Genomic DNA, 14274 nt, shown 5'->3' with positions numbered 1-14274 from the left:
GGATAATTTCTATGTATCCATGAATTTCTATATTTGTGAAGTCATATGGAAGAGTAATGCTGAAACATGTTTGGCCCACGGCATCATGTTCATGTTGATGTGAAGCTTATGTACTAATACTAAAACTATTTGTATGCTAATACAAAGTTCTTTTCATTCAACTTTGAAGACAAAAAGAGCTTGGATCTTCTTCACATGCATTTGTTGAAAAATACTTCATTATCAAGATTCACAAAATGAGCATTATTAGGACATTATTCAGCAATGTTATGTTTCTGATCATTGCAAAAATGTCAGCACAGTTTTACCTTGAGAAAAAGCTAATGAAAATTTTAACACAGAAATTCTGATAAATGTGAAACAACTTTTATTCCATATACCAAAGAGAACTTCCTACACACTGTATCATTTAAACACTAATTAAATATCATTAAAATAATAAATACAATGGTTCAAATAGGATGCATAAATATTCAAAAAATATTTCCCCTAACTCAAATACCATTTCCCACTTATCAAATCCCTTCATCTTACATATCATTAACATTTATTCTCCAAAAAATCAGAACTTTTCTGCAAAATATACAAACAAACAAAACAGTTCTTCAGAAACACTTGTTACAAAGATCCATTTACCAGAAACAAACACCACAAATCTATTTCCAATTCTCTGTGTAGCCGTGGAAACATCCCATGTTCGCAATGACTGAAGACTTGGAATTTTTCAAAACATCATTAGGCCATCTGCCCTCTGTCTTCAACAAACTACCCATCACCTGGCGCCATGCCAACTTCACAAGGTATTTCCTCATTTTTTCGGAAAAGGAGGGATCTTTTTTGAGACTGCTTAAAACACGGCGCAGGTTGTTACAAGTGGGTATTTCACACAGCAATGATGCTTGGTCACAGGGTACCTGTCAAACTTGCCCCAAATAGGTCACAAAAACAGATATGTCAACTTTCACTGATGGAAAAGGTGAGAAGAAACACATTTCCATTGACAATAAGGTGATAGAAGGATTGTGTGAACACCAGTGACGAGAATGTAATATACAATGTAACACCAATTATGTTGTGAGCGGCTCTCATTCTTCAGTGTAACTCAACGCACAATCCAAGGCCAGAGGCCATAAATCATAAAATGCATAATCATGATAATCATCATTTAAAGCTTTTTTTGTTAATTTAAGAACGAAATGTTCAAAATGAAGGAAATTCATCACCAATGAATGTTTGAAATAATTTTAAACTACAGTTTAACATAACAAATTTGAAGGCCCTTGGGGACCACTAATTTTAGTTCGTAATAACCACTATAAGCATATAAGTTCGCTATAAGCATATATACAACAACTGGTCAGGACTAAAAACTAAGTTTGTTATATCGGTCACTTCGTTACAAATGTAGTTTACTGTAAATCCACAAACAGCCCCTATTTTGGCTAATAACTCTCACAAGGAGTGCAAGGAGTAATGATCAGTGTTTTAGAGATGGCATTGAAACAGGTACCTGCAAGGACATGGAATCAAAGGACATACAATGTCAGGAGATACATCAGAAGGACAGCTTTTCTGTATGTATGACCATAATAAAACTATTATTACACTTTCATCCAAATGATTTAAACATATGAAGGAGGAGGCCTTTACTTTTTATCATATGTTAACCAAGTGTTCTACGGACGTGAACTTAATAAGCAACAGATGTGATTGACATGATTTTGTTTGTTTGTTTGTTGTTTAACGCCACACTCAGCAATATTCAAGCTATATGATGGCGGTCTGTAAATAATCAAGTCTGGACCAGACAATCCAGTGACTGACATCATTAGCATCGATCCACCCAATTGGGATATGATGACATGCATCAACCAAGCCAGCGAGCCTGATCACCTGATCCTGTTAGTTGCCTCTTACAACAAGCGTAGTCGTCTTTTATGTCCAGCATGGGTTGCTGAAGACCTATTCTACCCCGGAAAAAAAGGTTTGGTAGGACAAGGCATGTGGTGTATTTCACCATGTAAAAAAAGTAGGAATACACTTCAATTTACTTTGTAGGTACTTGGGGACAATAAATTTAGGTTTGGAAGAGTTATCTGGTCTAAAGTCTAAAAATGGATTAACGATATGGCCTAAATAAGACAACTGTATTTAGTGAACAAGAAGTATGCATTCCCATACAATATGTTCAATGAGAGCATACCACTTCCCATCAACATTTTGTAAATTGTTTAAGTGCCTTTACCACCGACATGGCAAAGACTTAAGAAATATAGCTGATATTAACGACATCCATATCATGAAATAGACTCAACCTCAGAGTACTTAACCGAGTCAACAAGTCATCAATTTCACTTGAGCAGGTAGAAAGTAGATCAGGCCTAGGATAGCCCCCTGTCAGGCCAATAACATGTATGTCACTACTATATCATGAGAGGTTGCAAAAAATATTTATGAAGCTACAAAATATCTAACTGATTTAAAATAATGATTTACTTCAAAGATTGAAATAAACAAAGTAAGGGGCTGTGTCAAAAACCAAAAATTGTTTTATTGATTCATTTTTTTTCCAACCTGTAAGAGTCGCACCTGTCTCTACAAATCAACAAAGAAAATAAACATGATGGCTTTATGGACAAACCAATCATCAGGTCATAATAAACAGACCCAGATTTCCTTCTTCATTTTTTGGCATGTTTTCCCTTATCCTAAATATTGTGAATGATCATCTGCAAGATGAATTGCTATAAATCTGTCAAAAGGCTTAACTCCAGCCCCACAAGCAAGAATTGTATTTACAAATCTGTCAAACAAATCTTTTTAAGTGGCTAAAACAAATTAGACTCATTCCAGAGTCTGCCTCCTGTCCTGCAATTAAAGAGGGAATGTCAACAGCTACTTCACTTGGGAGATATGACTATGACAATAGTGCAACAACAATAATAATAATAATTTGTTTGTTGTTTTATGTCACACTCTGCAATATTCCAGTTATATGACAGTAGCTTGTAAAAAATTCAGTCTGGGCCAGACAAGCTGGTGATTGATGGAACAAGTATTTGTCACAAAGTGACGAAATGTCCCCCGCCGCCTTATGCAATATGTGTTTTTTTTCCAAATATTTGATTCCTTTTGAATAATATTATTTTCTGTGTTAGATACCTCCATGGAACTATTTGTCGTACAATTAAAAGTAATTACCCAAATTTCTGCAAATCAAATCGGCTCATGGCTGCTCATATAGAGACATGTCTGTCAAGATTTGCCTGCTGTGACCTTGAAAATGGGGTCAAGGTCACCAAAACCGACTGGTGTCTGCGGTGTCTGTATATACACCATAGTTCCAAATATGAAGACAATCCAGCGATTAGTTCTTGAGATATCGCAACAACACCGTTTTCCAACTCCGTAAGCAGATTTGCCTGCTGTGACCTTGAAAATGGGGTCAAGGTCACCAAAACCGACTGTTGTCTGAGGAGTTTGTATATAAACCATAGTTCCAAATATGAAGACAATCCAGTGTTTAGTTCTTGAGATATCGCGGCAACAAACAGGTGGGACGTACGGACGGTCGTAAATACAAAGTCCCCCACTCCGCGCTTTCGCACGGCGGGGGACAATGAGCAATGATCCACCCCACCAGGGTACAATGACAAGCTCTCAACCCAGTCACCGAACCTGACCATCCGATCCATTAAGTCGCATCACGAGAAGCATAGGTTGCTGGGGGTACTCTTACCCAGAATCCCCATAAGGCCATAATCAGGAAGCAATGATAGAAATCAGTGTATCACAGCTTACCATTTGCACAATGATAATCACCATAAACAATTCAAACATTGTAATTGAAAAGTCTTTTACAAAGAAGCATCCTAATAAATTTATCTTTTGATAACCCACCACCGAATCACTATGTACAACTAACATCAGCCTGGAGATGTCAGCAGTTAGCAAATGGTGCCTACAACGACCAGGTCAAAGGTGAGGGTTTCAAGCGGCAACAGAGGAGGTATTGACTTTCAGGAAGTTCTTGAATCTCTGTCTGCCAGGCTGGAAGGAAGGGAAGCGATCAGCCAGCCATCTTCATTATCTGATCAAAAACATCACTGGACAGTGCCTGATGAATGGCAGCAAATGTTTGAAGACTATCAGACTATTTCATCCATGCTGATTGCATGGATTAGATCTGTTGCTATTTCTCGAATATCTGCCTCGGTCCTTTTCGTCTCTCGTAACAAAACTGAACCGAAAATCAGACTGATATACATGATATATCGATGTTATCTATGCGTAAACCTCAAAATGTACATGGGCGGCAAATCATTAATGTATATATGAAACTAATCCATTTTGGGGTAGGGGTAGTCTGTCTTACAGATACAAATATATGAAATACAGCCCATGCAAGTCTATAATGTTTGGCAAGTCTAGATTACTGCAGTATCCGAAAATGAAGCGAGTCTCTGGGCTCCTTTTTATTATATTTTATTAAGATAATTGAACTACTTTTTTCTGTAGGATATTTTCATTTCAGAGACTAGATGTTAGTCTAGGGTGGTAGGTAGGGGTTGAGATACCCCATCCTGCCTCTGTCCAAATACAAAGCAGGATTTCGTCCAGGATCTGACAAGAAGCCTCAACCCTTGGGATCATCACAAAAACAGATATGTTATAGATGTGTATAAGTAATCTTCAAACAAGGCTATGGTGACTGAGCCATCAGGGGTGTCAGGTTACCATGGAGATGGGAAGCTGGGAGAAGAAGGGTAACAGGAGACAATGGAATTCATAGACCAGGTTAGAGGTTGCAGGCATGGCAGAATGGTAAGCTAACATATGGCACCATAGCACTGGGCAGAATGTCAAAACAAAAACCACTTTGGAAGAGTTCTGATAGTAAGACATAAAGTGGACTTTAAAAATGTAATTATGGATTAAGATAAACAATAATGAACACACTTTCACTGCACAGATCTTTTAATGTATTTTCAGTAATGTCAAAAATTGAAGTAACAATTCAGTAACATGTTTTAAACACATTACTTAACTAGTTTTATGGCACAGAACTATCATAAGTTGGATTTGCAAAATCAAACACTAAGTAGAGTCTATCCATTATCATAGTGCTAGTCTGCCATACAGATCCTGGCACAATTAAATTTAATACAGCCCATGCAAGTCTTTATATTTGGCAAGTCTAGATTACTGCAGTGTCACAAAAATGAAGAGTGTCTCTTGGCTCCTTTTTATATTTCATAATATCACCTGATGAAGGAGTAAGCATATACTCTGAAATGTTGTGTTCCTCATAATAAAGAAGTTGATATCAATAAACTCTCTTCCTTAACCTATACACAGCATAAAAGCAGTTATGAATAAAAGCATATGTAATCATAAACATATAAATCAGTAAACTCCTAAACCTGTTTCAATAAGACATACAGCATCTTAATTTGACATTTGTTACCAATTACCAGCTTAATTGTTAGCCATTGATGTGTGTCATGTCGAACTGACACAGACCACCATTGAAAAGTTTAGGGTAACAGAACCCTCCTTGATACTGTCAAATCATTCCCTTTATTGCCTATTTTAGGTCATTAAAAGGTTCAGCAAACACACTGAACATGTAACGGAACACTGGAATCTGAGGTTGTAATACTAATGTTGAACTGACATGGTGTCTTATATTATAAACTAGTTAATCTTATCTTCCAGGGATTTTCCACCTCACTACACACTATTACATATGAAATTAATAGGATATGAGCAATCCATATCACCTGTCACATGCATTCATACCATACATGTATTCGGTATGCTTCTTGTGATTGGGAAGAAATTAATTCCAACCAAAGCCAAAACAGGGTCACCTCAACATTTTATACCTTTCAACTTGAATATTAAATCTACCAGCATATGCTGCAGACAAAAAACTTTCATGCGTAAACAAGACAATTCATAAATATTCATGAACATATGAAACATTTCCTCAAGAATGTTTGGTGACTATTTGTTGAAATCATTATTTAATCTTCCAAAACAAACATCTACAAGTATTATGGAATATGATATTCAGTGAACATTAAAATATAAATATAGCTAAAGCTATTTTTATAAAGGACATGCTGGTGAAACACCTGGATATTACTGACTGTGACATGCACTCACTCATGTCATCAAACCAAATTAATAGAGTGAGTGAGTGAGTGAGTGAGTGAGTGAGTGAGTGAGTGAGTGAGTGAGTGAGTGAGTGAGTGAGTGAATGAGTTGTTTTTAACACCACTTCAGTATTCTAGTTATGTCACAGCATGTCAGCTTAATGTTGGATGAAAGCCTAAACTAACGCAGGTCTCAGACATTTACAACATTGTTGAAACCCACAACCACAGGTATGGTGCTGACAAACCTAGAAACATAATTTGGGCAAACCGGGTTTCGACCCACAATCATAGGTTTCTGGTGTGACCAAGGGACACAACTCTGCACAGCAAATTGCTGCGCCTTAGAGAATTTTATTTCATTAGTATTTGGTTTTGTAACTTACATGTTAACGACACACTGAGTTACAAAAGACTACAGGACCAATATTGCCATTGGGGGCAGCATTACTCCTGCAACGATTTATCGTAATATTTATCGCCAATATTCGGCGTCAAATCTGTAGCACTGTCCCTGAAAATTCCTAAATTGAAATAAAACATTATTGAAACATTGTTAACATTTAACATTATTGTTTTGAATATAGTGCTAAAATGTATTGTTAACATACCTCTGAAATAGGAAGATGAAAACTTATTTTTTTGTTTTTGCAATTTTGAACAGAATAACTCTTTTTTCTCAATTTGCCACTTCCTTGGGTCCCAAGGAAATCCCTGTCATGAAAATACCATGTCCAGGGACATTATGATGTAATGATGTTATCTAACAAGACAACTTCTACTGATGTTCAGATAGCTGCAAAGCGTGCAGCAGTGTATTGTAAGGGACGTACTCCACATGTCCATTAAACTGACACTGCAGACATGAGAAAGACAAAGACTGCTTTGTCAAACTCAACAAAAACAAAATTTCCATCATAAGGAAAATGGCAACAGGATATAAACTACTGACACTATCAACGCCTCATGAGCCGATGAAATGTGCACCACTTATCAAACAAACAAGATGAGAAGATTCATATGGTAAATGAGTTTTGCAATAATTAGGTTTTTGTGGCACTATGACGTTCACATGAAGTAATTTATTACACTAATTTTGTTAAAATGTCGTTTTTTAATACTTTTGCTGATTTTTTAATATGGCTATCTATTATAATAAAGACTGGTTTGAGGCTATTATTAAAGTAAAAGTAGATATTCCACAGTTATAATAGATGATTAGTAAGCAGTCACATTGCAATTGAGTAAATAGGGTACCCAAAGCAATATTAATTTATCAACATTAAAAACTAGTCTCAAAAAATAAAATCAAACTTTTTTGTCATCAGTAATTATAACTTCAATGTTCTTAAAATCCAACAAAAACTGACTTGAGTGAAACTTAAAATTTCCTGCTACTGAAATAAGTGCTTCACTAAGATAACACTTACAGCTAAACTCAATTTATGTAATATACAACACAGTAGAAAGTCTAGCAGAAGCATTGCTGACATAGCTAACAAAAAGCATACTGTGTCCATTAACAATACAGTATTAAAATATTGGAATGTAAATTCGTTTTTTCATACAATTTATCTATTTCATGCATCCCTGACCACACAGCATTGACAGTAAATTAATTGCGACACACTTTCGTCTGAATTTGTTTCGGGAACAAACACCAATGCCATCCATTAATCAGGCCAATTAGGTCTATTGTGCCTTCAATTAACAACTAAATAACAGAGAAAACATATTAAGCAAGTAGATTGGGTGTGAGTGGTGTGTGGAGCAGGATATAAATCAGATCTCAGTGTGATTTAATTGGCTATCAATGACCTGTCATTCTGCTATATACAGAAAGTAGCTGTAAGCTATTTCACTAAATCATAATACCTTGCTAGGCACACTTCAGGTGCTTTGTGATGCAACATGTGGCAATGGGCTCAATCCTGTTATGTCACCTTGTAGGTAGTCATAAACAGTTATCCTCAGCTGAGTTTCCAGTATGCATCCAGGTTTATGTAAGCTATGAGTCAATTAACATATCTGTTAATATTTTTTCAGTTTGTCTGTATTGGGTGGGGATGAATGAGTCAGGTTTCTTTTTAAGTGAGTGAGTGAGTGAGTATGGTTTTACGCCGCTTTTAGCAATATTCCAGCAATATCACGGCGGGGGACACCAGAAATGGGCTTCACACATTGTACCCATGTCGGGAATCGAACCCGGGTCTTCAACGTGACGAGCGAACGCTTTAACCACTAGGCTACCCGACCGCCCTTCTTTTTAAGTGACATGCTTCCACGACAAATTATTTTTGTGGTACGTGTATTAGAAAAGTACACATTCATCTAGATCACATATTATGACCAGTGTAGATAATTATTGAAGCTAACTATCTCAAAACATCTCATTACATATGATGACCAATCAATCAAAAGTGACACCTGTCATTTAGTAATTTATTTAACCTCATCCACATTCTTCACATTAGACCATGATTTCTTTTGAGTTTTTATTTAACAATGAAACAGTAATTGTTTTCACATCAAGTTTATATTGACTGGTAAAAAAATCTGGAAAACGATAAGTTCAAAAATAAACTGCCACAGGATATATTTATAACAACCAAACTGCACAAAACCTGAATATCAAGCTCATGTGGGGGAAATACCGTCTTTCATAACACAATAGGATTTTCACAGAGGAGTGCATGATAAAAAAGGATCCGTGAACATACTTGCACACACTTCATATCCTCAAAAGGCATATGTAGCCACTCATCCATAGCTGATGATTCATGTCTACCGGTTATGTTTTTCTTTGTCACATATTGTAAAAAAATAATCAAACATTTAAATAAGAGTGAAAAATAAAGAAATCATGTGACTGAAACTATTTTTCGAACACATTAAAAAAACTATCGTGGTATGGTGTGAAACTCTCCCTTTGAGACACACCTGTGGACACACCCCTCTGATCTGTCAACTAGGCCTTCACTTGGACATTTTATCATTGAAGGGTTTGGTTATAAGACACTGACATCGCTTACAAAAATTACAGTCGAGATATCTTAGGAGAGGGAGCCGGTACTGCGCATCTGTGTTACCTAGGTAGACCTATTTAGCAGAGATGTGAATCACATGTGAGGTGCTAGTCAAAGCCCCGGTCGTGTTGCACCAAGCTTTCACTGCACGCACTGGTGAAAACTTTACAATTCGTTTTTCGATCAAACTGCGAATGGGAAATTATAATAAAATTGACACAGGACTTACCTTTGCTATTTTCAATGCCTCGTTAAATTCCCTGCCACCCTGAATTCTAAATCCCCAGGGCGAACCCCCCTTCAAAGCCACGGAGAAGGTACTCATGTTTTGACCGAAACCGCCATGAAGTAATCCGAAGTGGCTGGGCAGGGAGAACTGAGAACGGCACTTTCTGTAAAAGTATTGAGAATAAATATTTTTGTATTTTCATGTGTACAAATGACAACAACCTAAAATACCACTTACGTGCTATTGGCTGTATTATTCTGAAGTCAAAGATAAAATCGTATATATATTTTCGAATGACTTGATTATATCGTATTTGAGAACATCGTTTCCTTTCGAACCCCAACGGGAGAATTCATTGCTTAGAGGTAGACTGCTGAATCAAAACAAACACACGGTGCATCTTTGACCATACCTCTTTCAGTTGAAACCTGGTAGTTTCTCGCTCCAGTAAGGTAGTTTTCACTTGAAAATACAACTTTACACCCCGATCGTCATCTGTCAATCACGATCACCTACTGCAGGCGCGGCGATGAGCAAGTGCGTGAATAGTGACATATCGTTTACTTCCGGTGTCATGGCAGCGCCCACGAGCCGATGATCACACAGTTCATTATCATGAAATCGTGATATTGTCACAACTTGAGAAACATATCACTTATCATATTTTGTACATCGGTCTCCCTACAACTGAGAATCAGCTGCCGGAAAAATGGGTAAGTGCGTTTCAGAAATATCTTACAAATGAACATCTAAAGAGAAGCAACAACCCGCCTGCTGCTTTTCCATTCATAGGTAGTACACAATCAGTGTTCAGTTCTGACGTCCCCAAGTCACAATTTCCAAACTGTAATTTAGCTGATTAAGCATTCATTTTTTACCATTGCTGTGTCAGTGAACACAAGAAAATAGTTAAATCGTGTACGTGCAACACCAAAGGGAAAAAGGCATCGTAAAGATTTATCACTGATGATTCTTAATCAGTTAATCATGAATTAATCGGATGTAACAAGTGGTATGATGTTGCTGCATTAGTATTGATTTGGGGTCTGGTGTGTGTAAATATCCCTGTTTTATCACCATATTTCAAATAGATTTGGTAGATATTCATTATAGATTTTGCAGCACCACTATACTGCAAGATGTGTTAGATGTTACTTTTGTAACTTTATGACCAGACAGCCATTAGGGCTAGGATGTGTCGAAATTTTGAGGCCGATGATTTAATTAATTGTAGATACCACACTTATGATAGAGGCTATTGAATACTTTAAGATAGTTTGGTGTATCAAATTATCCAAAAAAGGTACCCAACCCTACCCAGGTACCCGCTGTAGGTCTCAAGAGTTGGGTACAAAATGTCTGATTGGGAATTGTTTTACCATAGACCTGGCAAAAACTATTTAGATACATGTATAAAATGATCTGATCATGCATATGCGGCAAGTTATGGTTGCTTTTGCAGCATCACTGTACTCTACAGTGGAAAGATATGTTATATTTTATGGCATCACTACACTGTACAAAGGCAAATTATGGTTGCTTTTGCAGCATCACTATACTCTACAGTGGAAAGATATGTTAGATTTTGCGGCATCACTACACTCTACAGGAAATGAGCAGAACTGTTCAACCCAACCTTAGAATATGTAGAAAGAAAGGCATATTGCAAATGAATTGCTAATCCCTTTAGATTACACAAGTGCAAATTCAGTCTTTTTACACAATGTGAACAATGTTGAATTGATTATTTGACTTCAAGTGGACTAAAATGTGCAATGCTGTTGCATATGTATAAAACACTGTATGAATTGTACTCAATCAATACACTTCCCTCAGAATCTTAGCATTTCTTATGCTGAGCTGATCTCATTGCATTAAGCATGGCCATTATCATGTAGCCTAGACATGCTATATCAATCTGGCATGCCAATTCAGTTGAATTTATGCAATTACAGAATTAAGATCTCTATGAATAAAGTAATGAATGCATTGATCAGAATATGCAGAATGTGTGGAATGTAACTATTACTTCTATGAGACCCATAAGGATTAAGCCTTCAACTTCTGATGCAGTGTTGTTAAATGTCTGGCCAATATCCTAGAGTGGCCCATGTGTGTGTTGAATCAACAATGTTCAATGTAGAATTTGTCTGGGGTCAATAACGGTTAGCTTGTAAGTTGTATTGTGCACAAGAGCAGTAGGGTGGTCTAGTGGTTAAAGTGTTTGATCATCATACCTGAAACATATATATCCCTACTTGGTTACACTATGTGAAGGTCAGTTTAATGTTTATTGCTAGTGTGTTGTAAAAACTTTTATTCACTCATTATTCACAACATACACACCCACCCACTCACTCAACCACTCACTTACCCACTTAACCCCTCACTCATTCACTCACTCAACCACTCACTCAACCACTCACTCAACCACACTGATCGGTGGGTTGTGATGTTTTATTTCTCGATACAAGTACCAAACACTAATTAGTTAATGAAAATTAGTACTGAAAGCATAAATGCATCCATGCACCATACTTGACACTGCTAACTGTAAATCGGTAGTGTGCCAAGTATTTGGCCATGATGTCTAAGATGGCTCACACTCAACAGATAAGAGCACATGCAAGTATCGTGATACGTATGGGATCATGAGCAAGTTATCATGATACGTATTAGATCTCACAGTTGGTGTATCATCCCAGCCCTACCACTCACTCACTCACTCACTCACTCACTCACTCACTCACTCACTCATATAATTCATAACACTAGGATTATGACGAGGACTCCCAAACTTTCTTTCTTCATTACACACAATGAGCCCAATGCCCCATTCCACGAAGCGATCTTAGAGCTAAGATAATCGTAACTCCCATAGTTTACTATAGGCTTATGTTGATTTATCGCATCCCCACTGTACTGTAATAATGATGCATATATGAAGGACCAGTTTTTCAGACTGTTTCCAGGTTCTCTTGAAATATAATGCATAAGAACTTATACTTTCTAGAAGGAAAGATGAAACATGATGATGTTGTTGATGCAAACAGCCATCACTGAATGGCAATATGATCACTTCATGTTCCATGTCATGATAGCTTTCATCGGGAGACTGTTTCTAGCCACATTTAGTATGGAGATTGATGTATACTGACAGTGAAACTGGCAAGTCATGAATACTTCATTTTCCTCTCCAAATCCCTGATTGCAGTGAAGTGAATGTTATTACACAGCTACACCTCCTCCAGGGTAAGCTTGATTTGTGTGAAAAGGCTCATGTTCAGGTCACCCCTCCCTCGGGGGGCACGGGTGGCCCAGTCGTCTAAGGCGCCGCGATTCGCTGTGCAGAGTTGCGTCCCTTGGGCACGCCAGAAACCTATGATTGTGGGTTTGAATCCTGGTTCGCCCCGATTATGTTTCTAGGTTTGTCAGCACCATACCCGTGCTCGTGGGTTTCACGGAAGTGGTAAACGTCTTAGACCTGCATCACTTCGGGCTTTCCTCCCACATTAAGCTGACACGCCGTGATATAACTGGAATACTGTTAAAAGCGGCGTTAAAACCCAACTCACTCACTCACTCACTCACTCACCCCTCCCTCAATATTATAATTTGGTTCCATGTAGCTAAAATATACAACATCCCCTTTCTTAAATAAGAATTTATCCTGATTATGCCTACATTATGATTATGCCTGGTTATGCCTGAATAAACAATAGGCAGTTGTGAATGATAGGAACAGATCTTCAGCTGCATCAGCCATAGCATTTTTATAAAGTGTTGTCTGAGGATGGGTGCCTGTTACAGCCAGTTGTCTGAGGATGGGTGCCTGTTACAGCCAGTTGACTGAGGATGGGTGCCTGTTACAGCCAGTTGTCTGAGGATGGGTGCCTGTTACAGCCAGTTGTCAGAAGATTGGTGCCTGTTACAGCCAGTTGTCAGAAGATTGGTGCCTGTTACAGCCAGTTGTCAGAAGAAGAGTGCCTGGTACAGCCAGTTGACTGAGGATTGGTGCCTGTTACAGCCAGTTGTCTGAGGATGGGTGCCTGTTACAGCCAGTTGTCTGAGGATGGGTGCCTGTTACAGCCAGTTGTCTGAGGATGGGTGCCTGTTACAGCCAGTTGACTGAGGATGGGTGCCTGTTACAGCCAGTTGACTGAGGATGGGTGCCTGTTACAGCCAGTTGTCAGAAGATTGGTGCATGTTACAGCCAGTTGACTGAGGATGGGTGCCTGTTACAGCCAGTTGTCAGAAGATTGGTGCCTGTTACAGCCAGTTGACTGAGGATGGGTGCCTGTTACAGCCAGTTAACTGAGTATGGGTGCCTGTTACAGCCAGTTGTCAGAAGATTGGTGCCTGTTACAGCCAGTTGACTGAGTATGGGTGCCTGTTACAGCCAGTTGACTGAGTATGGGTGCCTGTTACAGCCAGTTGTCAGAAGAAGAGTGCCTGTTACAGCCAGTTGTCTGAGGATGCATGTCTGTTACAGCCAGTTGTCAGAAGAAGAGTGCCTGTTACAGCCAGTTGTCAGAAGATTGGTGCCTGTTACAGCCAGTTGTCAGAAGAAGAGTGCCTGTTACAGCCAGTTGACTGGGAATGGGTGCCTGTTACAGCCAGTTGTCAGAAGAAGAGTGCCTGTTACAGCCAGTTGACTGGGGATGGGTGCCTGTTACAGCCAGTTGTCAGAAGAAGAGTGCCTGTTACAGCCAGTTGACTGAGGATGAGTGTTTGTTACAGCCAGTTGACTGAGGAAGGGTTTCTGGTGCAGTCATTGGTCTGAAGACGGTTGTCTGTTACAGCGAGAACCATGTTCAAGAGGCTTTAATCCGATTTTAAAACCTGCGACTTTTTCATC

General features: G+C 38.3%; 1 protein-coding gene and 1 pseudogene across 2 annotated transcripts in view; one reads left to right on the top strand and one right to left on the bottom strand.

Moving 5' to 3' along the window:
• The window catches only part of LOC139468289 (uncharacterized), a 187658-nt pseudogene extending 178118 nt beyond the window's left edge, over positions 1-9540 (bottom strand).
• Positions 9541-9804: 264 nt separating this feature from the next.
• Positions 9805-14274, top strand: part of LOC139468288 (rap1 GTPase-GDP dissociation stimulator 1-like) — a 100401-nt gene continuing 95931 nt past the window's right edge. For both annotated transcript variants that reach the window (XM_071250167.1, XM_071250166.1), the window contains exon 1: positions 9805-10129. In XM_071250167.1, the coding sequence (XP_071106268.1) occupies positions 10126-10129 (4 nt within the window). In that variant the 5' untranslated portion in view covers positions 9805-10125. The remainder of the gene's footprint in view (positions 10130-14274) is intronic.

Source organism: Haliotis cracherodii, unplaced genomic scaffold (assembly GCF_022045235.1).
Source record: "Haliotis cracherodii isolate W230 unplaced genomic scaffold, xgHalCrac1.p SCAF_2, whole genome shotgun sequence".
Lineage (NCBI taxonomy): Eukaryota > Metazoa > Mollusca > Gastropoda > Lepetellida > Haliotidae > Haliotis > Haliotis cracherodii.
This window is presented reverse-complemented; position numbering and strand designations above follow the sequence as displayed.